Source organism: Eucalyptus grandis, chromosome 11 (genome assembly GCF_016545825.1).
Source record: "Eucalyptus grandis isolate ANBG69807.140 chromosome 11, ASM1654582v1, whole genome shotgun sequence".
Taxonomy (NCBI): Eukaryota; Viridiplantae; Streptophyta; class Magnoliopsida; order Myrtales; family Myrtaceae; genus Eucalyptus; species Eucalyptus grandis.
The window spans coordinates 3,834,066-3,861,267 of NC_052622.1; the positions used below are offsets into that span (position 1 = coordinate 3,834,066).

Consider the following 27,202-nt stretch of genomic DNA (forward strand, 5'->3'; position numbering starts at 1 on the left):
GCACCAAATAATACATTGTTTAACACAACTATTCAAAACAACTACTTCTTTTTCGAAACTCTTTCTTCTTCTCTTTTCGTACACACAACTTTGATAACACATTCAAGGTGAAAATTCTATAGTAGAAATTGAGTAATTGATGAACTTGTTTCTCTTCGATTTTGGTGTATATTCTGGAGGTAAATTTGTTCTAAGTCTAGCAATAATAATAGTGATGGCATATAATACCTTAAAGACAGTGATTGTCATCAAGTATCAAAGCATTAAGATATATAGCTACTATTCTATTTTCATTAGCAATCAAATTTCTCCAATAGTCTCTATTATTCACAATTCACTTTCAAGATCGCAGCAAATAAACTTTTTGTTGAGGTAAGTTCCATGTCCATATTGCATAGCATGGTGAACTTAAAAATTATATTGTGGGACTTATATCGCATGAAATGATAGTTGTTTTTTTGTCACATATTAATTAACATTTATACACCACTTAAAAATAAAGCTCTTGATCAATAATATTGTATTAGATTCATTTTAGTTCTATTGAAAAGTTACTATCTCGGTTATTAAAATTCCTAGGTCTAATTTACTATGTAACTATTGAGAGCATTACTCATACTCATTTTTTTGGCATGCTATTGTAGACGTGTCTATCAATGCCATTGTCGTCGGCCAAATTTGCAAGTTGACATGTTTGTATCGTGTGCCAAATCATGCAACATTAGATGTTAGTTTCCAACTTTAAGCCAATGTGGACATTCTTGCAATTCGACAAGTAAAACATTGGGTGCACTGTTGTCAATATAGGTTGTCCAGTACAATGTATAGTCTCTAACTGTGCTAGAGAAATAATGCTATGAATCATGAATGTGGTAAATGTTAATCGTGACTTGAATTTTCTACGTATCCACATGATTTATTACATAATCAGATAAACTTTCCAGTGACTTGAAATTGAAAATTTGGGCAAGATTACTGTTAGAATATTTAAATAATAGGGTTAATACCCTGAAAAACCCAAAACTCGTACACCTGTGACAAATTTACCCTAAACTATTTTTTTAACCACCAAAAACCCCAAACCAGTAAATCTTTAACAAATTTACCCCAAACCGGTATACTTGTGACAAATTTACCCTCTTTTAGTTTTCGTTAAATTTTATTAACACATGACAATTGACCGGTATACCAATTTAGAATTTTCTGCTCTGTTTGTCACAGTTTACAATTTTTTTTTTTGGTATTAATCCAATTTAGCGGATGGTATATTTGTTACAAATTTACCAATTTGAGGTTTTTTGCGGTCAAATAAATTAGTTTGGGATAAATCTATCATAAATGTACCAGTTTATAGTTTTTTATGGTCAATCCGAGGTATATTTGTCACAGATGTACTAGTTTGGGGTTTTTCAGGGTATTAACCCTAAATAATATATCACATTTTCATTTAAAAACTTAAACTTTTAGAATAGTTAGCAGTAATCCCACATAATCTTACATGGTATCAAAATTGGAGATTTTGAGTTTAAATCTTACCAAAGCTCATTCCCCCTCCCTTCCAATTAAATTTTCATACTTAATACTAGGCAAAAAACCAAAATAAGTATAAGGAAAGTGTTATAATATTTAAATAATATATCGAACATTCATCTAATAACTTAAGTTTTTAGAATAGTTTGCAGTAGTTCCACAAAATCTTACATTATAATATTTAAATAATATACCATATCTTCATCTAATATTGAGACACGATTGTGTGGTGCGAAACATAGTGAATATACATTAAAAGTCCATGTTCTGACAAACTTCGGAAAAACTTGTCATGTAATGCATAATATCGAATCTTGAATAGGCAAATTTTGATCCTTTTACTCTTTGTGATTTTGCTTGTTACCATTTACTTTGTTTGCAATGATATTGCTAGTGCTGAATAGTATTTGTGTAATTCCAAAGGAGGCAATGTACTATTCTTGAAACTGGGAGAGAGAGAGAAAGAGGCCCTAGATGTTGACATCATGTCACCGAGCAAGGATTTTGGAGGAACATGAATTTAAAGTTTTAAAGATTCGTATGTGTGATGTATTCACTTGAACGTGCATTATTAAATGGTTTATAAATTTTGATCAAACATAAAATATCGTCCATAACCTTTTAAATTGTTCAATATAGTTCATGAACTTTTAAATATTTTCCTATAATCTAGGAATATTTAATATATATATCAATAGTTTATACATCACATTGAACGAATTTATAGTTTATAGATAACATAGTATATTGAGCTAAAATTTAGAGATCGCATTATATAAATTCAAGGGCGACTGTGCATATTAGATCAAAGTTAAAAAATCATTTATACTGTAATTTCTTTCCATGGCATTTTCAACTGGTTTAGTACGTGGACACTACCATTGATCGAGCCTATGGATGGCCAAGAAGTGGCCATATTCTACGAGCTTGTTGTTTTGGTCCGATGGTTTTGGCCCCCTTCATTTTTATTTCAAGCATACTCAGACCTCATTCCAAGCATCTCCCCAGCAAAACCATGTCCTTCTCCAAAGAAACTAGTGCTTTAACGTGTACATCTGTCTCCATCACCCTTTAACCACAACACCTTCTCTAAGGTGAGAGGCGCAAAACATAGCCCTTTTGGACAAGACCACTCATTATTGTACAACCATGTCCGTATCTGTAAACACAAGTAATCTAGATATTTAAAAATCGGGTGCTGTTTTTCCTTCTTCTTGATCATGACAATGACCAAGGAACTAATTTATTAGTGCAAGTTGTCTTTTGTCATCAATCTCGTGGACAGCAATTTCGATTGCCATCCGTTTTATATGTTAGTTTAGTCCGGCTCCTGCCCAGATTTCGTCACCCATCAGTTTATAAAAAATTAAATTCAACTCTAGATATTTTCTCCCTAAGACAATGCTGCAAATTTATGCATCTCGTTCTTTAGAGTGCACTATCCAGAAGAGCATTGCACTCGGCAAGCCACAAGCGAAGCTGCATGATAAGGTCTGGTCCTATGAACAGGACAAGAGTATATATTCTTGGGGATGAACTTTGGGGTCCCTACATACCAGGGCCAAAACACATAATACAGATTCTATAAATCACCAAAAAATACATGGAAAAACAAAATAGATATGAACTAGATTCTGGAAAGCGCTAAGAAGAGAGAGGAAGAGGGAGTCAATTCGTTGTGAGCTCGATCGAATGCACCTGCCTGGAAATAGGACAATGGGTGGTGGTGCCCACTACCTTTTTGTGGAAAATGGCTTGTGAGAAGGACCTGTGTGGAGTCTTCAAAGGGTCGATTGAAGAGTACATACAATAAGACAAGAACAGAGAAGGATATTGATTGTATATTCGCTGAAATTCCACAAAGCGACCGTAATACAAGCGATGGCGTCCATGTCTTGACAATGTAGACATGTACATGATGCGATTAATAGCTGCGTGCTCAATTATGTACTGCAGAACCACGTTTTAAGCTGAGAGCCTACAGAAAACTCGCATGCTAACTATTCATTCGTGCATGGTGTGACCATAAGAACCCTTTGTCTTTACGAGAAGCGTCGTTATGAAGCTAATGAATCCTAAGACCATCCAATTATAGCAAACTCATCGCGTTCAAAGTTTGACATGTGAATAGGAGATGGGTGAGTTTGGATTGAGATATGTAATGATCATTAGTTAGTTAGGCAAGTATCAAAATTCTGATGAAGGGCTTACTAGCGACCATCTAACGTTCCTCATTACTATGGTTTGGTTTGGTTGTTGGCTATTGCAGTCCCCACGGTCGACTGAGCTGATCGTGGGCCCCTAAGGACATTAATGCTTTGACACAGAAGGTCAGGCTTTGGCAGATCCATTTAATTGAGACAAATGAAAAGGAAAACGGAAGGGCGCGAGAAAAAAGGATAACTTGGGCTTCATGATCGCAAATGTTCTAAGCCAGATATTCATAATCTTCCATTGGACGAACAGGCCCATGCCGATATCATATGTTTGACTGGGGAGCGCATGAATTATAATGCGTAGTGTGCTGGACACTTCAGTCTGAGCAAATGACATCTCTAATCTACATAATAACAATAGATTTGCCTAAATTGTCACTTAGCGCTCACACTTCATCTTGTGTCGTCGTACTGGTACCAGTCATTCATGCCTCTGCCTTTTCATAGGACATTGCCTATGTTCACGATGGACAGTTCATCAGATTCAATCTTCTCAATCGATACTGAGCATTGGTGGTTAGGACTGGAAACTCACAATGAAGAAGTTTAGCATGTGAAAGTATCTCCATCTTTACCAGCTGGTATCGATTGAGAAAAAAAAATGAATGAATACATAATACATACCATGAGTCACTTTGCACAATATCATGTTGTTTCTGGGAGAAATTCAGTCAAGATGAAGATGTAGCATTCCTACCATCAATGGCGAGAACAATTGCTACATGCACAAAAACAATATGGGCGAGTGTTTGCAACAGTCTAGACCTAGCATTGCCTATTTCCTGTATTTCCTCGTATGTCTCACCTCTGCCTGCTGCTCTTTCAGGCAAAGAAAGAATTTGTAGCTCAGTCAAAAGAATTCACTTAGTTCCTAACCTTTTCACCTTCTCTTTCTCGCTCCCCTCATACCTAGAGGATCAATCCTTGGCCAAATATTAGCCAGCCAAAATGAATACTCTTCATCAAACAAGGTCCTCATACTATTGGAACAACAGTGGCAAGCTCTTTTTCTGAGACAGCAGCCTTGATGGTCTTCAAAGACTCCTCTATATCGTCACAGAGCTGGTGAGGATCAGGAATCACGTCCGGGTCAACTGCTACTGCAATGGTCATCTTGTTGACATAGCTTTGAAAGTGTATTGTCAATGCCTGCACAAGAAATTAGCTTCCACATCATCTTAGAGTGAGATGTTGAAAAGCAGGTGCAGATTTGGGGATGGACTCCTAATAATATAAATACTGGATACCAGAGAAGAAGACAAAATAAATTTCAAACTTCGCATACATGTGGATGGCCGTAAACACTGGGAGCAAGGAAAGCTATTGGATGTCCATAGAAGCTGATCTCTTCTACTGGACCGATCACATTAGAGAAGGCCACAGTAGTGTTGGAAAGGAATCTGTGTGCAATTGCAGATGCCACCTGTTCACATCGAGGGAATAGACAGACAACACCAGCATTAGAGACCAAAAGTTTTTCCTTCTACATGCCATTCTCACTTCCTACAACTAATGCTATAGTGGAATGAGAGATACACAGAAGCACACTGAAATGCAAGACAAAAAGGAAAAGTCTCTATGCACTCAGATTTATATGTACCTTGACACCAAATAGCTTTAGCACAAGTTCTGCACATGCGAATGTTATTATAGCTTCCAGTGAGAGCTTCTTGCGATCTATCGTTGCTTTAGCTTTGCGAACATACTCTAATGGGTCATCTTCTGAACCAATGCTGAAGGGAATGAGAATGTATCCAATCCAATTGCCCCACTTGCACTTGGATTTTTTGATCATCATATCACTCAAAGCCTGTTACACGTTAATGCGGGATACAGGCATTCAAACAAAACAGTTCACACAGGGAAACTCATAGAAATGCTCTCCCATTTTGAAACTCGTACCTTCTATCAAGTGTTCAACTATAAGCACATTTATGCATACCATCATTCATCTATTTACTTTAAGAGGATGACGTACAAAGCGATTTGTCTACAAGGAATAAAAAAATTAAAGGCCCGAGATAAAAAGCTGGCAGTGCCAACAACTAATGTCAATATCTATTCGATAAGAATCTTAAATTGTGTGAATTATATAGGCCAAAAGCAGAAACGGCCATTTAGAACTCACAAACAGAATCTATTCGACTTAGTTTTGTCGAAGTATTATGCCAATTCAACTGTCGTTGTTAAACAGAAAGATGAATTTCAAATGTTGCATAAATTTACCTCTCCTTCTCTTGCAAATCACAGACACATTCTGGAAACATTATTTACCTGGATTCCCGCTGTTGGTCTTAAATTTATGAGAACAGTAGCCCTAAGGCGCATATTTTTTGGAATGTTTGATTTCTTCTTCTTGGAATTTTGGTCTTTTCCACTCTCACCTTCTGAATAAAGCAACTGACCTTGTTAGGCAGGATTTTTGTTTTTCAATACTAAGAGTATGCGATCTGAGCAAGAATCAACTCACCATATCTTCGATTCAGATACCGAGACAGTCCTGCTTGAGTCACTCCCAGCACAACATCATTGATGGTCTAAAAAGCAATGCAAGATAGAAGAGTCAATATCAGAATCTGGAAGAATGTGCCTAATACTACTGTGAAATAGAGACATGGAAAACATAAATCTCAACTTTCGTCCAGTGTCATAAACACTGCAGTACTGTGGAAAGTCCAAAATGAAGGAGATTAGGCCGGGATTACTGTTGGTGCCGCAGACAAAAAGAACCAGGAACTAACACAGATTTCTGCATATTTCTCAAAGAAAACAATATGCCCATTAAGTGGTGCATTCTATGTATGCCAGCTATACGTCCAGTCTTTGTTAACCCTATAAGATGATGACAAATTTCTTAGTAATTTGATGATAATTTTACACAGCAAAAACAAAGCAACTGCTGCTCATGTGTGCATATAAAAATCACTCTCTAATTCTCTTATCTAAGTACATCTATAGTATGATGATGAAATTGAGTCAAAAAGATGCAGCAGCATAAGCTTGATAAAACTAACCATATTCAGTGCACTCTTAATGAGTTTTATGTCATCCAAACTGACTGTCCGGTGCACAAATCTCTTGGTAGTTTTTGCAACCCCTGGTCCACCTTTAACCAGGCTCTCTGTATCTTTCAGGAAACAATATGTCGCCACAAAAACCGAGAAGTCTACAATAGTGTTCCAAATTAACCTGAACATTGACCACAAGGCCAAAATGAACCACCAAAACCCGCCTGAATTCTGTGTTCCTGCACTTTTCTTTCCAGGAATAGTAGGTAGTGCTTCTGGGTCAGCTGTTTTCCGTGTACAAGCCAGGAGCAGAGACATAAGCGATGCGCCGTCGCCCATCGAGTGGTGGATGCGGAAAATCGCCACAGCCTCAGCATCTGAAGTCTTGACATTCAGGAGATGAAGCTCCCACAGCGGTCTGGACATGTCCAGAGGTGTTTTTGTTAGATAGGAAATATAGTCCTCCACGAATCGGTCTGGTGTGTCCATGTCAGGGTCCACATCAGGAACAATAACATGCTCATCTAAGTTCATCTTCGTCTGAACCCACTTCATTTTTCCACTTCTCTTTATATCTCCCACCTTCCTTCCCACAACCAACAAAACAGCAGAGATGCATATTAGGGAGGCGGCATTTAATCACAAGGTCAATACATGTCGGGGCGAAAGCTCCGGTTCTCGGACGCAAACAATTTTAGAGCATTCTCAGTTATATTTCATTTGAATGGATTGCCAAGCTGGGGCAATCTAAGAGCGTGGAAAACCATATGGGAATTGTACACTTTAGTTTCCTTTGCAGCCAAGTGTAGTCACTTGTCAATGCTTTTCTTGTGTACTCCCTTCACATTTCGGTTCTTTGGGGATTTATTGTCCTAAAACAATGCGGCAGCTAATACCCTTGTGGCCTAGACAGCATAGAGCAGAAAAAGGAAAAGGACAAGGGCAAAGTCGTCCGTCAAACTCTACATCTTTGCTTTCCCAGAATAAGAAAATAAAAAAGAAATACAACACAGAGTATTCGGACAGAACCATCAGTTTTAACCACAAAGAAAGAGGCATCAAGAACAGCCTTTTCCATTAGGGTCATTAGCCAAGAACATGGAAGAACAAGAACCTTATTAAATTTTGGAAAGTCAAAAAACAAGAAGAAATGAAGAAAACGAAAGAACTGGACGCACCATTTTACTGGAGAAACGAGGGTGCTTGAGCAGAGTCTCCTCCAGCCCTGCTTTGACCACGCCCGGATTGATCCTCGTCTTGCAACCCATGATCGCGAGTATGTAACAGTTGAACCTCGGCGCGTGGAACAGACGGGCCGCCGGGCTCAACTTCTCCGCGCCTCCGCCCCCCGCCGCCGCGGGGCCGTTGACCGCCGCTTCTCCTCCTCCCCCTCCAGCTTCCGTCATTTCGATTGCCATGACTCCAACCTACTCCCTAAACTAACTCCATCGAGTCATGGACTTTTAAACCACCCATACTTTTTCTTTTTTCTTTCTTGGATTCAAAAAAATGCACGAGTCCAAGAAGATGAGCTGGAAAATCTCTTCAATTCGAAGACTGCGCCTTAAGCTTCGGAAAGAACCGACCCAATTCGCGAGTCAAAGCAGTCGGTCTTGAAAGCCGAGCTTCTAGATATACAGCTATCCCGGCGTCTTCAATGGCGCCGCGAGCTCGTCACAAGAAAAGCCCATCAATCCAAGAAGCCCGACTCGTTCCGCTCCGCTCCAAAACGTTGACGCCGCCGTCGGCCTGGATCGCGTGCTGCGTTAACCTCGCGTGCCCGCAACGGGAAGCGCCGGATGGTGGGGCTGCTTGGGCGCTGAGATTCTTCCGACCATGTGGACGAATCGACTGATTCTGCCTTCTCGGTGGATTTTTATAGGACGCGATGCGAGCGTGTCGTCTTGCGCTTTGCCGTTTCTTCTGTTTTTAACCAGAACGATGTTCGTGCAAAACGCCCGAGGGAATAGAAATCTGCCGTCGACCGCGGTAGATTCCTCCCTTGTTGTAATGACTGCGCGTGCGTGCACGCCGAGATTCATTTGCATGCCTAATTTCCATTCTCAAATTTTAGTTAATGAAAAAAAATAAATATCATTTTTTTTCAAAATGCAATTTAGGCCGAACTTTGCCTGAGTAAGTCATTTTCCGTGACATTTATGTGATGGAGAATGTTCCGTTGTCCTGTGATTAAAGCGATTTTGCTAATTACAACCATGTTCTACATCACTTTCGCAGTTTTATTATCAAAAACTCTAAAAATTACCTATATGGATCTCGAGTTCGGCTATCGGAAGGGAATAGTGCAAGTGTCGATAAATCAAGTAACATCAAGACTTCAAACCCGAATATCAACCAGTTAAATCCATTGGCCAACTTAAGGGGGAGCCAATGGTGACCCTTGCTCCTTAGGTCTCCAATTTTCTTTTTAGTGTTAGGCTAAGAAGTTAATCAACAAATTCCGCATATAGTTTAGTTTAGCATCTCACCCTGCATAATTCAAAATTATCAATTTGTCATTACTCAGACCCATAGTTCGGCTCCATGCTAGCACAAATCTCGGGTCCAATTGCCAAGGACCTTGAGAAATTTGGTGGCCGAGATGGCTCGACGATGGAGAGTGAGGGGGAAGTTTCAAAAATCCGAAGCATACATGGATTTTGCAAATCGAAGACTATAGGTACGCCCACCACAGAATTTCTTTCACTAGACTCATTATCCAAAGTAATGAACCTTTTTTTGGAAAAATAAATAACCATAATAGAAATGTCATTTTTTTTTTTTTTGGCAATTTAGATTTATTGGGGGGCATACATGTTAAAAATTACACGTAATTATGTCTTTTATGTCGAGATTAAAGAAGAGTTGACGGTTGGTGTGGTCAGGGATTTGACTTGTAGTTGTCAGGTAAGACAAGACCAACGGTCGCTACCCTATTCGCCAAACGTGGCACTCACGTTGATGTCTGATCTTGGGCATTCTGTATTAGATTTGCTTTTAACATCGTGATTCCGGCGTGGGTCTTAGATGAATATATTAAATTCCAATTTATGACAGGGTAGTGTGCTGTCAATCTCGTGCTCGGGCGTCTTTCGCCTCCCATGATGAAGACACGCAATTTAAGATATTTGAACAGCGCTTAGAAGCTTTCCATCTCTTAATTGTCAAAGGAAATTTGGGTGAAGGATTAGCAATGGCATATTTGAGATTTAAATAAAACTTAGTGATCTTTTTATGAAATAAAAAAATTGGGATAGAATTGGAATTTAGTCTAAAATCGAGTTTTTCTAATGGAAAAGTCATTGGAGACAGATTAAAGTGTCACGGTTCATGAATCTTTCCATACTCATGACATTATGAACGGTCCTTCGGGTTATTTATGGCGCGTTTTGTAACATTTCGTTTAAAAATTATTTTAAGAAACAAAAATAGAATAAAATGTTTATGTTCCGAGGAACAATTTTTGAACAAAAAAACGTATTTGGTAAACTTGTTACAAGAATAAAAAAAAAAACACGTTTGATAAATTTGTATAATTTTTTTTATTTTAATTTTTAATGTTTTTATTTTAATTTTTCTATTTTCTTTCTTATTTTTCTTATTTATTTTTAATTTTTTTTTTTTTTTTCTTCTTTTGGCCGGTCGCCGGCCTCGCCATGGCCGGCGAGGCTCGGCGTCACGGCCACCGCTAGGCGAGCTCGGCCTCGTCGGATCCGGGTCAAGCCTCGCTAGGGTGGGCGACGCTTGGCCTCGCTGGAGGCCGGCGATGCTCTAGCGAGGTCGCCGACCCTCAACGCTCTGGCCGGTCGCCAATCATGGCCGAGGCCGGCGACCAGCCAAAGAAAAAGAAAGAAAAAAAGAAGAAAAAGAGAGAAGAAGAAAATGTTCCTAAAATTTGTTCCAAAAATAAGAAACAACTTTTTTTTGTTTCTTATTTCGTTCCAAATGTGTTTTTGGGAACAAAAAAATAATTTTGGAATAAAACTCAAACAAACACGTTTTTGTTCCTTTTTTTGTTTCCAGGAAAAAAAAACAAAAAAATTGTTTTAAAACAGAAAAAAGAAATCAAAACAAACGCAGTCTTAGCGAAGAGTGAAGATGAGGGAACGAACACAACTAGTCCTGTGAGTAGTGTCGAATGGTTGGTATTGGGAGTTCTAGGATAGAAGGATTATATCACTTAGAGCTCTAAATGCGAGATTAGCCTCCCGTGGACAAACGGTTGAAGCCGATGTCATTCTCTTAACGAAGTCATAACAAGCAAAAACCAATTGTTGAACCTAAAAGATCTGCTATCCCACTTGATGGACTAGACGCCTGAATGAAGTTAAGCGTGGTACGATCTCGTACAGAGAAGCTATCTACCATATTGTTCGTTGGAACAGCTATAAAAAGAAGGTTGAGCTAGTGAATTTCGCTTGCCGGGTGCCGCACGGGTCGTTCCATAACCAAGAATTTTTTATTAAACTCTAGAAAAAGTTTCTTTCATAAAAAAATAAATGATTACCTACAAAAAAAAAAATTCAACATTTATAATAAACATAAATTATTTGTTGATAATGAAAATACTTTTTATTGACTAATTATTTTAAATAATTATTTTTAATAAAATGTTTTTTAAATTATCTATTTTTTCTCGACACAAACGAAGGTTAAATCATGTTTATATTTCGAGTAGAAGTGGCAAATATCAAGTTTGAAATATCCCAATCTGTAATAAAAGTCACGAACCACCGCTACTCCTAGCCTTAACTGCACAGCGTGAACTGACAGGTTGACGTTCTAGGAGAGCGATGGCGAGTCTTCAATGCGAGCTGACGGGGTTCGAGGACCAGGAACAGACTGACAGGAAAGTAAACGGCATTCGCGGCCGTGCGTCCGATCCCGATATCCCCCAGCCCCCAGCGAATCCGCCCGCGTCCGATTCTCACCTATTCGTACTTGTACAACATCCAAACTGACAGAGGGGCAACGAACGACAGTGTACCCTGGACTGGTCCTGGATCTATTCCCCATTCAACGTGAAGTCCCCCCCCTACCCTGGTACTTCAAGCAGTATAGCCGGAGTCACTGACACGAAAACGTGAAGGCATTTGTCGTTTCCGGTCTTGTTTTGTACGGCGGTCTTTGGAGGGCAGTCGAATCAAGGTCGAGTTCCAAGGCATCCTACGACTTGCCTAACTAGATCACTGAGGCGCGTTTAATAAGGCCTTTATTCCGAGAAACATTTTTTTTATTAAAAAATGATTTTTTTCTATATCTATTTTCAGAAATAATTTATGAGTAAAAAAACCACCGCCAGCAGTGACTTTGATGGTTTCGCACTTTTCCCCCACCGAGGAGAGGGGTTCAAAACCTTGCGTCCTCGTTACGCGACTCACCCGCGGCCGGGTCCGTGATGGTAACCCGGCCGTCTTGGGTTTACCTTGCCGAATGCCTACTGCTCGAGGGTTCCCGAGTCACAAAAAAAATAATAATAAGAAATTATGAGTAAAAACGCATTTGGTAATTTCTCAAAATTTCTATTCCCAAAATAGAAATACGTTTGGTAAAATCTTAGATTTTTTATTTATTTCTTTTAGTTCTTTTTCATTTTTTTCATTTTTTTTATTTTTCTCTTTGGGACCATCATCATGGCGGCGACCGACTTGGCAATGTCTGGCGAGCTCGGCCTTGCCAGATCCGGGGCAAGGCTCGGCCGACAAGCCTTGCCGTGGCTCGACGTCTTTGGGGGTCGACGATGCTTTGGCAAAGTTGTTAACCCTCGTTTGGTCGGTCGCACGGCGCGGCCATGGCCAAGGTCAAGTAACTAGCCAAAAGGAAGAAGAAGTAGAAGAAAAAGAAGAGAGAAAATTTGATTCTAAAAATTGTTTCTAGGAATAAACTTTTTTTTTCTACTTCTTATTTCTATTGCAAACCTATTACCGAGAACAATTTTTTTTTTTTTTTTTTGGTAAAGGGTAAGAATATATTAAGCAAATGACAAAAATACAAGAATTCGGAGCCAAAGCTCACACTCTAGCTGCGGGAGAACAAGGAGAGTGAGAGGGAGCCAAATCAAAAAAACAAAGGCAAAAAGAACAAGCTAAACAACCCACGGCACTACATTTCTATTCTTTTTTCATTCCCTAGAACAAAAGAATATAAATTTTATTTTGGAGAACAAAAATTGTTTTTAACAAATAGGTCCTTAGGATAACGTTTCTATTTTTCTCGATTTTTATTTTTTGTTCCCCGAAACAAAAAAAACAACATAAATTCGTTTGGTAACATCAACTTATTTTTTTATTCCTCGGAATAACAAAATGACTAGGGGATAGATTTAGAATAGAAATAAGGAAAAAAAAAAAGTAGCTTCTTGTTTCTAGGAACAATTTTTAAAAATAAGTCATTTTTTTCTTTTTTATTTTTCTTTTGTTCTTCTTCCTTATTGTGGCCACCACCGGCCACCTCCGACGCCCGTGGCCACTATCGGCCAACCGTCGGTAAGGGTCCGCATGGTAATCTTCCCGGCCCACCCAAAATTTCTATTCTTCTCTTCCCTAACAAAAAAAAGAATAAAACCCGTTTGATAACGGCAAGTTAGTTTTTGTTCAGGAACAAAAAGTTAGCCCGGAATGGTTTTGGAATAGAATGAGAAGTAAAAAAGTTGCTTCTTGTTCAGGGAACAAGTTTAAGAAATAAGTTAATTTTTTTTTTTTATTTTATTCTTCTCTTGTTGATCGCCATTGACCGTTGTTGACCGCCGCCGCGCGCGCCCGCCGCCGCCGGCCGACCGCCGCCGGCCGCCGACCGCCGCTGGGAGGCCGACCGGGACCGCCGCCGGAGGCCGGACCGCCGCCGCTGCCGGAGGTCGACCAGCCGTCGCCGCCAGCCGATCGCCGAGGCGACCGACCAACGCCGCCCGCTTACCGGTCGCCCTGGTCGCAGCCGTCGGATGCCGCCAGCTGGCCGCTTCTGTCGCTGGGCGTCGAACGCCGCCCTTGATCGCCCCGGTCGCCCGTTGACGCCGCCCTTGATCGCCGCTGATCCGCTGCGTCGAACGCCGCCCGCCCTGTCGCCCGCCCGGTCGCCGTCAGACGCCCGCCGCTGTCGCCGCTGATCGCCGTCGCTGCCGGCCGCCGCCCGGTCGCCCTTGATCGCCGGGACCGCCCGCGACGTCGCCGCCGCTGTCGCCGTCGCCGCCGGACGCCGCTCGCCGATCGCCGTCGCTGTTAGCCGCGCGGTCGCCGCCGGTCACCGTGACGCCGCCGCCGGGCGCCCGATCGCCGTCAGACGCGCCCGCCGGCTCGCCGCCTGTCGCCGCCGGACGCCGCCCGCCCGCTTGGTCGCCGTCGCGCGCCGCCGCCTTGGTCGCCGCCCGGTCGCCGGACGCGCCGCCGGCCGCCGAGGCCGACCGACTTTCGCCGCCGCCGCTGTCGCGTCGGCCGACCGTTCTTGCCGCGCCGCCGCCGGAGGCCGACCGCGCCCGGCCGCCGCCAGTCGCCAGACGCCTGGGCCGCCGCCGCCACCGCACGTCCCCGCCATCGGCCGAGCCGCCGGCCGACCGCCGCGCGACCGCTGCTGCCAGACGGCCCATGGCCCGCCCTCCGGCGGCCGGTGTTCGGCGGTCGACGGCGGGCCGATGGGCCGTGCGGCGGCAATCGGCGACGGCTGGCGGCGGCGGCGGTCGACCGGCGGACGGCGGGCGGCGGCGGCGTCCGGTCTACCAAAGCAAAAAAAAAAAAAAAACAAATAAATATAACAAAGAAACCGTTTTTTACCAAACGCATTTCTATTCTTTTTCTATTTCTAGAGTAAAAATTTTGTGTAGTTATCAAACGGGTTTTTTTACATAGAAATTGTTCCCCGAATAGAAATAGAAAAGAACTATTTCGAAAAGAAATTGTTCCCACCCAAGAAATGTTCTCATGCGCACCCTAAGCGACCACCACCGCCGCTTGATCGCCGACGACGGTCTCTACCGCTCATGCCCCACCGGCCGCCGCCTCTGCCCCACCGGCCAACGACCATCGGCAACCAACCGCCGCTTGTTTCGCACGATTGTTGCCTACCATCGCACAACCGCTGATCGTTGCCGCCAACCACTAATGCAGGTGGCCGCGAGAGGGGGCGAAAGCTGGTGGCCTGCGAGCGGCGGTCCTGCGGTGGCAATCGGTGGCGATAGTCAACGGTTGTGTGGCAACGGGCAACGATCGTGCGGTCAATAAGCAAGAAAAAAAAAACAAATAAATACAAAAGTTTATAAATTGCACCAAACACATTTCTATTTTTTTTTTCTATTCTAAGAATAGAAATTTTGTATAATTATCAAATGCTTTATTGTACTCAAAAATTGTTCCCTAGAGTAGAAATAAAAAAAAAATTATTCTCGAAAAGAAATAGTCATCCGGAATAGAAACGTTCTTGGTGCTCTTCTTTGGTGGAATTTTGATGGCGGGGTTGTGGACTGGATGGGGACAGATCAGGCTGAAAGTGAACCGCTTTCAGCCCGTTGGTCACCGGTCGGAATTGAATGGGAGCACCAGATTCGGCAGATGGCTCTGTCTTGACGCAGTAAAAGTACATTGACCATTTTATTCCTTACTCTGGTTTTAAAAAACTCGAAGATAATATGGGGAAAAAAAAGGCTGCACCAATGTATGCGTCCCATACAGTAAACTTCTGCTCCAGGCCTCCGGTTGCAGCCCACGGAGAGCTACCACAGGAATTCCGAATGAGTAAATGAAATTGCTGATTCCGGTAGATCAACAATTTTTTGTTTGCATTGACTTAATTTGAATTTGCATACTGATGGGAGGAATTTCAGCAAATTTAGTCTTTCGTAGGGGTATTATGCAGCATTCAATGCCATGTTAATATAATTGAGCTTTCACTTGCGTGCATTCACTTACTAAATGCTTAGTATATCTTGTCAGGCGCCGAAACAGCTTTGTCCATGTGGAACGGGTTCGCTTCCCTTCTTGCATTGTGCAACTGCCATAACAATAAGTCAATGCTCTTAGCAACTAACCACTACTTGTTTGGGTTTTGAACCATCATACCCCTGTTCTGCTCTCCTCATGCAGATATTTGCTTCCCAACTGTCATTCTTTTAGCTTAAGGTTTTTCTTGTAGTTTATTACTTACTACATGTGCATCGCGCCACCCAAGTATTACTCGAAAGGACACTGTTGAGCTCTCAATTTTATTATGAAGATTGACTTGCAGATTATATCTATAGATATCCTCCAAAACTCTGTTTAATAACCATTTCTTAGAGCAATGTATAATTGGAACCCCCCAACAAATTCCCGGAGAAATTACTCCCATTGAGAAGTAGGCAAGGACCATATTTAACTTGACCTTGAATAAGCCAATGCAAAAATCAAAATAACATGTTTACATGGTACCTCGATTAGAGGAATGTTGAAACAGGTTATAACTTGGTGCTAGTCCATTGCATTCAACGGAATCTACGTGAGCATCCATAGAATTACGAACCATTGGAATCAGTAGCATATGTCATCATACTGTAAATAGTTCAGCTACAGCATAGCCATATATCCAAATTGTAATAATTGCAAGGGCGAAGACATGATGCATGGATATAACTAACCGAGCAACAAGTTTCATCACAATACCAAATACAAAGGATTGGAGAAGACTGATAAGACCCAAAAGTTTTCTTATAAGACTGAATTGATTTGAAACTGCAATATCAAAAATATATATATATATATATATATATATGATTAAATCAATATATATATATATATATATATATTAATCCTGCATTTCCATTGAGGCAAAAAAGAAGAAGAAGAAGAAGAGAATAGGAAATAAGATCCAACCCTTGCACTAGATATATTGACAAGGCGAACAGAACCATCTCTTGCACCAGTAACAGCAAGACTTGAATCAGAGCTCATCGTCATGCATGTCAATCCTTCAGCATGGAAAACCTAAGCAGAACACATGAGATGTCAAGTATTTTGGAAGGAACGACTAAGGCTGCATACACCACCCTCCTCTGACTTCAGATACCACATCTTTAATGTCTGTTAATCATTTGTTTTGTAGTGCTTTTTTCTTCCAATACAGACAAAATTGTGGACATTATATAAGGAGGAATGTGATAATGGGGAGGAAAGGAAACAAAATTGATTGAGCTTTCCAAGTATCAACTTTCAGATACGTGGAATAAAAACTAATGCAAGTTTTGACTGGTGACTTTTGAGCATGTCTAGATCACTGAAAAGACATCCCAGCTAAATATACAAATGATAAAAACAAACTAAGCCTTTTGCCAATAGGCACGGTCTGCTATATTCCAGATAAATAAACAAAAAGAAATGATCGTCTCAAATGTGCTTCTTTAACAAAAATCTAATTCTGGGCCACAGTCAAATAATGCACACTGTGCCACAAAGCTAATAGGAATTCCTATGGAAGCAGAAAAAACTAGATGTCTCATGATAGAGTTCCAAGGATTTTGCTACTCGGAGCAATACTAATTAAAGAGGTAAAACTAAGGCTCATGACAGTATCTTATTGCATTGAATTCCTGATGTACAAAGAGACTAAAACAAGTGATGCGCATATTTTAGACAAATGCAAGGTCTTTATCATTATGTTCAAGATCCTGTAGCTCATCCAGTTATCTAAGAACATACATCTTTTCGGTAGCTGATCAAATCATATGGTAATGATTAAAAACTTAAAATGGAAAACATGATCAAAGTGAAGTCTTTTATCATCTCCTGAAACTCTGACATAACACCTTGAAAGTTACTTTCCCAGGAAACTACTTCCAAGTTTGCGATAACTGTCTCACCAAATAATAGTATAAAAAGAAGACTTCAAACTAATGAGGGGTGGAAGAGTACCTTTTATGACGTGAGTGTTTTCCCCACTATTGGGATTTTAGATTCTCGTAGTCGCATCATCAGAGCCGGTACAAATTGAACTATCCAGGTAAACAGGAGCAGGCCTATAATAAGGAAATGCCATTGTATCTAGGGGTGTGCAAAATACCTGGGAACCGCCCGGAACCGAACCGGAAACGCCCGGAACCGGCAGTTCTTGAGGGAACCGGTCCGGTTCTCGGTTTCAATTTTTCGGAACTGGTGGGTACCGGTCCGGTTCCCGGTTCCATGGGCGGATCTCGCCCACCCGGACCGGACCGAAACGTTTTAATATTAAAAAAATTACTAAAATAAACTAAGTTAGATCCCATCTCCTCACTCCCTTCGTCTTTGGTTCTCTCTCTTTGTTTCTTCCTCGATTCCTCCTAATCCTATCGCCATTACGATTCCTCCCCAAGCGTCAACACCACCATCGCCGCTATTCGCCCCCTCGCGTCGGCCGCCACCCGCCATAGCGGTGGAAAATTGTTTTGCAACCGTTCTATGTTGAAAACCCGACCATAGACCTCCTCCCCTCCTTCCCAACTCATAGACCCGATCTAACTATGTTGAAAACCGAAATTGTTTTGCGTCAAGATCGGTTCCATGGATCCACCCGGGAATCGGACCAGACCGGCAGTCCGGTTTCCGGATGGATCCATGCAACAATCGGGTGGATCTGGTTCCAATTTTCGGAACCGGTCCTTAGTGGGCGGTTCCCGGTTCTAGATCGGGAACCGCCCGCCCGGACCATGCACACCCCTAATTGTATCAGTGATGACCAAAAACATGTTTCAGGGTACAAGATATCAAAGTAGAGACTAAATAAGTACCATCAGGAGTGAAATCTCCGCTACTTACATTGCTACCAGGTCCAGCGAACATATTCAAGTATAACTCTTGTCAGCATTGCACATCCAAACGGTCAAATCTCCAGAACCTGCCAGTATAAAATGTCCCTCTGGATGCCACCTGACCCACTGACTAATCACACAGCTCATTCAAAACTTCTTTGCGAAAATGAAATGTCAAGGCATGATATAATTAGTTCACATTTTCACCTCTATGCCTCCGCCAGGTCCTTCAAGGGTTCCTCTATGATTATTAGATGAGACATCTCAAATCTGAATAAGTCCATTCCAGATGCAAGCGACAGCCCATCCATGCTAAACGCTAAGCTAGAGACACAATCCTTATGACCCACAGGAGCTCTAAAGGATTAGAGTCATAAAGCCTTACACAGAACGAGGATCACATAAACAAATCAGTGCCTGCTCTAACATAAATAACTAATAAAACATCAAGGAAATGGGTCATATATTCAATAGGATATGACTTCATTTACATGCCTAGGAGCTCTAATGCCCAATCCACATAACCTATCCTCCAAAGAAACGCTTTATCATCACCTCCTTCAGTCGCCACCAGTGTGCCATCCGTGGGACTGCAAGCAACTGCATATAGTTCACCTGCAAACAACGAAGTGAATAGGCAAGTCGGCAAAGACACAACGTGGCTTATTCGAGTTTCACAACAAACTCAAGAGTCTCATGCTCCATTCCACCAGAACCTAGACTAGCATGATGGTTGTGTCCAGCAGGGTAGAGTGCACATTAGCATGATGGTTGTGTCCAGCAGGGTAGAGTGCACATTCTCAAACGATGAAAGACATCAAACATGGGGGGCAAAGACACGAACTGAAATTTCACGACCCATCTAAAGACACAGACAGGACAAACAAAAGCTGAAGTTGAGAGCCAAGGTTTTCAAGTTTGGAAGATTGCTGTTCGTAGACAAGCAAGAACGGAAAAAGTTACCATTTTGTCCAGTGAATTGTGTGCAAAGAACCGTCAGCTTCCTCTGGAATATAAAACATAGACAAGAAGCTATCAAAAGTCCGATGATTGTTAACAATTATCAACGAGAATGACTTCAAATTCCCCACTTGATACTTCACAAAGGTCACTGCTTTGGCACGATGGTATTCGCCAAACCGAAAAAACCGAACATCCTCGAGCTGCTCATCGTCTCGGCCGCCACCGACGGCGGCGCTTGAGCCGAAGGAAGAGGACTCCGGCGACTCGGCGTAACGGGAAAGGAGGGAAACCGGGCTGGGCTTCCTGGTGGGCCACAAGCCCAACCCGTTTTCGAAGAGGGCCGAAAGCCCAATAACAGATCGGCCCGGCCCACCTTGGCGCTTTGAGTACTGGCGGCATTCTCTTGCATCCTCTCTCTCTCTTTCTCTGCCTTCTGCTCTGGGATTGTAGCTCCTCCTCCTGCGGGTTCTCCTCGAGAGGCGGTGGCGAGGACGTCGGCGCGGCGTTCGCGGCCGAACTCGAGCTCTTTCGTCTTCCACCGCGCCCGCTTCATTCGTTCGTCCCAGAGGCCGAGCTCTCCTCTTTCGCCGCCGCCGCGGCGCGCATCCCAAGGGTACGTAGGCATTTTTTCCGTCGCTCGCGTTTGGCCTTTGAGTTTTGGCGGTGGATGCATAAAGATCGCGGCTTTGCGCCCTTTCGCTTCGCTTTCCGCTTTCAGGAGGAATTGGGCAGGACCAAAATAGGTCCTTTTGATGATAAATGGCAACCGTAGACGTTTATGTTTGATTGTTGAGCTTTTAGTTCGTGTGAATTGCTGAAATTTGGTTCATTTTGTTCGGATAAATTTGTTACTCATCGAAATAATTTGCAGAAATTTGTGGTGTTTTTTGAAAAAATCAGGGAAGCATAAGAAAAACTCTGAATTATGCCCGCTTAACACATTTACCTAGATTTTTTATGACATCAAAATCCCTAAAATTTGCCTATTGTAACACATATATCTAACATAAAAAAAAAAAACCTCAAACTTGTATTTATTTTATCAAATGATTTTCCAGTCAAAACAATGTCGTTCCATATCAACAACCTTCGCTTTCCGGCGATCATGTAGGCATATTTTTAACGGTGCTCATTGACGAAGGAAGAATGTGTTACATGGGTACAAGATTGGAATTTTTGGCATCACGGGAAAAAGTCTAAAGTAAATTTGTCACTGTGGGCATAATTTGAGGTTTTTTGTGGCTTTTTCCCAAAAATCGGATGGAATTGTAATTATTGTCATTAGATGCTCCATTTGGGTGTTTGTAATTACTATGCGATTATGTTATACTAGATTAGGCTTTCATGGAGTACAGTACACGGCATATGCTTATGGTAACTTGTTTGTGTATTTAGCCAATTAGCAACAATCGGTTGTCGATTGAAGCTTAAGATTCTTGCCTGTTATGGTGGAGAGAGAAGTTACTGGAGATCAATGGTTTTGAAATTATCGGTAGTTTGGAATTAAAAAAGGTCCCAAGCTATGCAACCAATGTCCCACAGTGTAGTTTAGTTTATTCAGGTGAATGTGGGTTACTGGAATAATATGCTGTTACCTTATGTGGAGGTTCTTATTTATGCGTTAGTTTAATAGCTCCAGCTTAAAATAAATGACAAAGCTGTGCTGCAATCTGCGAAATGGGCAATTGAATTATTCTCCGATTTGTATTTAAGACATGAAATTCTTTTCCCACTTTTTGGTCTGAAATTTCCTTAAGATACATATATTGTTCCAAAGATACGACATCAAAATATTGAGATTCTCCCTTATTGGTTGTGGAAGGAGCTCGTGGTTGGTATATAAATGTGCCAACACAAAAAGGGTTGACCGGTGTATACGTAGCCTTTGTTCATTGGGGGAAGGCTTTATCGATATCGTACTTATTATTAACAGATGTATAGCACAAATAGCTGAGGGAAGGACTAATCCAGGCTGTGGAGTGGGGACGATGACTTCTGCATGCATGCTTCTTCTATTGTATCCTTGTTATTGGGCTTGTTCGTTGTCCTGGTTTTGAGACTTGGGTTCTATGTGACTTAAATCTCCTTAGTTCTCTCAAGTCTCAAAGGCCTTTATTTTTGCTTATCCGTGCATGATCTTTCCGATTAAAAGGCCAGAGCCTTATTTACTTAGGAAAACAGTCTTCTCATGTGTGATTCTTCTGTATTGGAACGATATTTGACAGTTGTATGAGTAATGATAGAGATCTATAACGTTTTCATTAAATTTCATGCTGCATCTGTCTTTCAGATCATGTACTTTCACTTAGTTACTGCTTGAATCCACTATTTTTTTTTCCTGATTCTTCGAAGCTGTTGCTTAATTCAGCTCTAATGTCAGTTCGTATATGTGCAGGTTACATTGATCCATTGTTGTGAAGATGTCGATGTTTGTTTCAAGCACTTTCTGCTCCACTTCTCTACTGCCAATGGGTAATTAGCATTGATTGCAGAAATCACTGTGGAAGTTGGATTGATGACATGCGGTTCTGTCAGAATTTGTGCTGGTGCATTAAATTGATTCTGACTCAGAAAGATGTAATGATAAGTCATGTGTTTCATTAATTGACACTGCATAAATGAGAAATGCACTCTTCTTGGTAAATGCATATGTAAATGGATAACTACACTTCTCGTTGACTTCTAGAGAACTGGTTGATAGAGGGCTTGTGATCACAACTCACAACTGAATGTCAGGAAACTGAAACGCCTGCTACAGTTGATGAAAGGAAAGGAAATATTTAAGCAAGATGGGGGTGAACATCATATCTCATACCCCACTGAATGGATACAAAATCCCCAGCACATTACCTCTTGAGAAATCCCTACCTTCGGGTCTTTTTAAAATTTGACTACATTGTTAAATAAAATATCAACTGCTGCGTGTTCTTAGGATAGGCATTACTGATATGGATGGGATAGACTTATGGAGATGTTGGTGGCACTAGGTGCTGTTTTGAGATAAAGCTTTCAATAATGAATTATAGCCTTTGAGATCAAGTGGTTGCTTGTGGTGTTGCTGCCAGTTTTTTATCCCAAAATTTGAAGATTCAGTTAATAAATGTACTTTTGTACCTGAAATTTTACGTTTTGAAGACAATCTAAGATATTATATTCCGAGAATATAATCTATGAGAAACCTGTTATTAAGTGACAAACCATTGCTTTTTAAAGGTTGCAGCATTTGTTGTTATCCTTCTGCTTTATCAAATTGAAATGGCAGGTCTATAAAATATCCACTGAGGTATATTTTACATGCTTTTTGATAGAATAAGATAACGATCTATTTTTCTTTGATATTCTCCAATCATATTCAAAATTAAGTGTATATATTATATAGCATATATTGGTAGGTTTGAATGTGCCGGGCATGTGTTGAGGTAGATGATATGCAGTAGCAGTGAAAAGATCATATTTTAGAGCTTCTACTTCTACCCATACCATTTACACTTTCACCTCCTTTTTTAATCCACTTTTGGAAAGAGGCGTGTTCTTACTGATGCTGAAGCATCTTAAGGTTATCTTTCTGCGTATCAACTTAAAAAGTTTTATTTGTCTTATTTTTTTATTGAGACAACATCATCTTTCACCCAGACACGCTCACCAGACATTTGACATGGCATGATTTGATTTGACCATAAACTTTCTTTGCTGTTGGAAAATTAGAAGTAGCATGTTTTGATTCTTATTTATGATTCGAGTTTATCTTTTAACTCTACTTGCACTATGTACAGATGCTAGATTACAGGTGCAAACTAAGAGCATGAAACAGTCCCCTGTGGAGCTTGGCTTGCAAACTAAACATCTCTCTGCCCTAAGGGGAAAAGTTAAGGTCATTGCTTCAAGTCCAGCAGGATTGGGGTTACAACTACAGCCCATCAATAGAAGGAGACATGTTGTGCCTTCTATTGGAAGATCCACTTCAGCCATATGTTTTGCAGCTTTGGTTAGTTTTAAGTACTACGGCTTGTCTGCTTTATTTTCTTCGTCGAATTCCAAGATATTATGCTGTTTTGCTTAGTACCTGCAAAGTAATATAAGAAATATGATCTATCATCAATATGATCAGAATTATATTGGGTGCCATCTTATTGTTCTGTTGTTTTTCTGCTAGGTTGTACATTATGCATGAGTTTTTTTTTTTTTTTAATGGTAGGCACCTTTAAGCATGAGATTGAGAGCTAGATTTTTCTCAATTTTCTCAGGCTGACATGCGAAATTTTAGAAAACTGAGTGACTAATTTTTGGCAGCCTATTAAACCAAGCTGTTGTGCGCACTGGAGAATATCAGAAGACATGCAAGTATTTCCTGCTTTTTGGTAGAACAAAATAGTTAGATACCTCATGATATAAGTGACCTAAAAATGCCTGGAGCAGCCTGGAGCATTAAATGCATGTACAAATGTGCTGTCTAACTCTCTCCTCCCCCCGCCCCCCTCTTTTTTTTTCTCTGCATGTGCACATTGACGCATGGCATGTCCTTTTGCGTGAATGGTCTGGCACAATAGAACAGTTTGTTTATAGACTATTCAAACTAGCATTGGAAATACCGACCAAAAAAAAAACTAGCATTGGAAATTTTTTTTAAGTTCTTCATTGACATTTTTCTGTCAACTGCCTGCAGAATGCAAGATGTGGTGCAGAGCAAACCCAGACTATTACGCACAAAGCCCCGACAATTACCCAAGCGCCTACTCACAGTAATAGCTCTATCAATCCATACTCATGCAGTATCAGCATAGCATCTATAATATAAAGAGGGATTTCTTGGCTATTTAACTGATAATAGCCCACCTCAGTTCATATTGCATAATCTCATTTTTTAAAGATGTGGAGCTGTTAAGCATTCCGGATTTCTCATACTGCTCGTTTGGACATTTTTCATCTTGTCCTGTCCAGTTAAATGACCATGGCCCTTTTTCGAGAGACCATGCTGGTGTGAGCCATGCTTGTGTTACATGCTTCGTATTATAATTCTTCGATGGCAATTTGGAAGCAGACCATAGTAGAATGTTTGATATGTCAGTGTGTGTTTGGAGAATCTCTCATTCTAAATGTAGCTGACATATATATTTGAATTGCAGTTCAGGAAAAGTCGCCACAACTTGACGACGGCGGTACAGGTTTCCCGCCCCGCGATGATGGCGATGGTGGAGGTGGTGGGGGTGGCGGTGGCGGCAACTGGTCAGGTGGATTCTTCTTTTTCGGCTTCCTTGCATTCTTAGGCTTTTTGAAGGATAAAGAAAGTGAAGGTGACTACAGGGACAGCAGCAGGAGAAGATAAAATGAGTGTGATGAGACTATAAGTCAAAAGTTTGATACCCCAATACAAGTTGCTTATCCTTCTTCAATTTTTTTTTCTTGTGAAGCTATGATTTGTAGAATTTTATTTTCTCATTGGTTCAATGCTCTATGCAGAGCATGGTTCTTTATAGTGAGTATTAACGCGGAAATAATACAAAGAGACATGTACTTTGTTGGTTCTTTTCTAAATTCTGTGGGAAATTTTGCCCACAGAAATGCAACCATAGCCAAAAAGGAATTGATGCCTCAATGGGAATGGCGATTGCTACCACTCCTGAAGACGAAAAAAATTCAATGCTTGTGATATTCGCATCTGATTGGCGAGATATCGACCCAACCCGCTTGAACTCTACACAATACTTGGGTTGAGGATCAGTTGAGGAGTGAGAAAATGTCAGGATTGCTGTAACTTTTATCATGCTGTAAAACCTCAGATAACATCTCCATCCCATCCTTTTGGAGATTTTACTTTATGAGTGGGTTAATTGTGTCCTTTTTCCATATGAGAATAAATGTTGGAATGAAGTACTGATCACCTGCTGCTGCGCAGAGTTAAGCCCTTGAAGATTTTCATTCACTTGCTTTTCGATATTTAAGAACGCTTTCTCAAGTGGAATCTTACAGCTAGAACATTCACAGGCAAACTAGAAATGAGTCACTGCATGAAAACCTTCTTGATGAAGCCAGTGAATTGCAGTGTACTCAATTGGAAGGATCATATTCTTTCCTATATCGTTAGGATGTGATTAACTGCAATGATTCACTCTTTTTATGTGGCTCTCGATGTCTGTAATGGTTCTTTATGAAAATTACCCAGATATTTTCCATAATCACTTGGCTAACTCTCATCCTAACATGAAAATTAGAAGACGGCATCGCATTCATACGTTGCATCTCGCTTTCAATGTGCAAAAGAAGGCAACACGGACTGATGGGGCCGATTGGGGATGGGCTCATGTCCTATGAATGCGGACTTGTCAACTTTTCCCGATTCAATGCTTGGAGTTGGTTGGTCCTTGGTCTTGTTCATGCCCCCATTGTTGCTAGGGGTGTCAAAATCACCCAACCCAAACCGACCCATGTGGACGACAACCACAAGCTATGGCTCTCTCCCGCTCCTGTCCTGGACAGTCGTTCTCAGAAATGGTACAGAGCCAGGACTTGGGATGCAATGAGCTGAAGTTAGCTTGGCCCAGTGCAATTTCTCAATGACCAAGCCACTGATAATGAAAGAATGAGAGCATGGATTTAATGGCAGTACCTACCGTCACGAGGAGTCGGACGAAACCTTGCCTTAAACCCGACAACCCTTCATCTAGGTTCTCTGTCAAATTGATTAATGGGGTTAAGAGTGGTGTTCCTACGAATATGGCAACTGCCATGAAAGTGGGGATAGAAAGCTCCATTAGCACCTTTGCTAATGAACAGGGGATGCGGCCAAAAAACCGAAAGATGATTACAAAGCGCTAATCCCACCGACGGAGGAGCTTTCTTAGTCAGGCCAATCAAAATCCAAACTGAAATTCAAAATCAACATCGCCCTTTTCCATCGGCATCAGTCTTTTTCAATAACTCTCCTTTTTCCTCTTTCCTTTTCCCCCTTCCTGATTCATTTCTTCCCTACAAGCACGACCCTGTTTCCACCTGTCACTAAGCCCCATTAATCAATACCGAAAGTTACCATGACAGCATGATTGAAGCATCGATGCAAGAAAGGCTCGCCTTCCCCCTGTTGGAGATTGCGTGGATGGAGATTGAGATTCACTGTAGAAAGGCCGCGTATTAGATGATGATTGCTCTTTTTCCATGATGGTTTCTTTGACCGAATCAGCCTAACTTTCACCACAGAGTCAAGGAAAAAATCAAGAATTGCAACCAACCCCATTCATCTTGGGCCTTGCGTGATAACCGAAATTACCAACTTTCGGGGCTTGAATTCCATGAAATCCTATCATTCCTTTGGCCAAGATGAGAGGAGAAATTTGTCAGCATGGCTCTTTTGTGGAGGACTTTACTTCCGTTTTAGTCAATTTGTGGGTGACTTCGCTGCAAGTCAACAATGCTCTCTAAGGTTAAGAGAAAGACATAACCCCGATTCGGTCCGGCCACGCGCGATGATCAATGATGATATGTCGTTTTGTGAAAGTAGTGAGACTCCGTTAGAGCTCAAAGCCGATGAGGAGAGAAAGAAAGCCAGCTGCTGACGACGTACTGTAGTTAGAGAGTTTCATGCAGCATCGGATGACGACTTGACGTATGTGGTCATAGTATGCTTGTTTGAAAAAAATATATAGATTTTTATTTTAGGTTTTTACTAAGTAGGTGACGTCGAGTATCGTTGGGATCCATCGATAAATTGAGCTCCATCAGGAAATGAATCCAAGAAATATAGGCATACTTTC

At 41.3% G+C, this 27,202-nt stretch overlaps 3 protein-coding genes and 1 pseudogene across 5 annotated transcripts; 1 reads left to right on the forward strand and 3 right to left on the reverse strand.

Moving 5' to 3' along the window:
* Positions 1–4,298: 4,298 nt before the first annotated feature.
* Positions 4,299–8,717, reverse strand: LOC104424500 (O-acyltransferase WSD1). The gene is made up of 7 exons (XM_010036942.3): positions 7,933–8,717; positions 6,761–7,336; positions 6,217–6,283; positions 6,021–6,133; positions 5,347–5,556; positions 5,032–5,169; positions 4,299–4,895 (listed from the first exon to the last, which is right to left on the reverse strand). The coding sequence occupies exons 1-7, from the start codon at positions 8,170–8,172 to the stop codon at positions 4,722–4,724; spliced, it is 1,518 nt and encodes a 505-aa protein (XP_010035244.2). The 5' UTR covers positions 8,173–8,717; the 3' UTR covers positions 4,299–4,721.
* A 5,112-nt stretch (positions 8,718–13,829) lies between these two features.
* On the reverse strand, positions 13,830–14,333 carry LOC120289587 (circumsporozoite protein-like). Its single transcript, XM_039304691.1, has one exon. The coding sequence runs from the start codon at positions 14,331–14,333 to the stop codon at positions 13,830–13,832; it is 504 nt and encodes a 167-aa protein (XP_039160625.1).
* Positions 14,334–15,655: 1,322 nt separating this feature from the next.
* Positions 15,656–20,082, reverse strand: LOC104427002 (annotated as a pseudogene).
* LOC104424501 (protein YELLOW LEAF 1, choloroplastic) lies at positions 19,878–25,377 on the forward strand. Of its 3 annotated transcripts, none has more exons than XM_039304146.1 (6): positions 19,878–20,070; positions 21,853–21,929; positions 23,231–23,442; positions 24,121–24,196; positions 24,581–24,798; positions 24,915–25,377. In XM_039304146.1, exons 2-5 carry the CDS (start codon positions 21,878–21,880, stop codon positions 24,778–24,780), a joined length of 540 nt encoding a protein of 179 aa, XP_039160080.1. In that variant the 5' UTR covers positions 19,878–20,070; positions 21,853–21,877; the 3' UTR covers positions 24,781–24,798; positions 24,915–25,377. The 3 variants fall into 3 exon arrangements, with proteins under 3 accessions (XP_039160080.1, XP_010035246.2, XP_010035245.2); XM_010036944.3 differs by having other exon boundaries at positions 25,014–25,377; XM_010036943.3 differs by having other exon boundaries at positions 24,581–25,335.
* Positions 25,378–27,202: the final 1,825 nt, after the last annotated feature.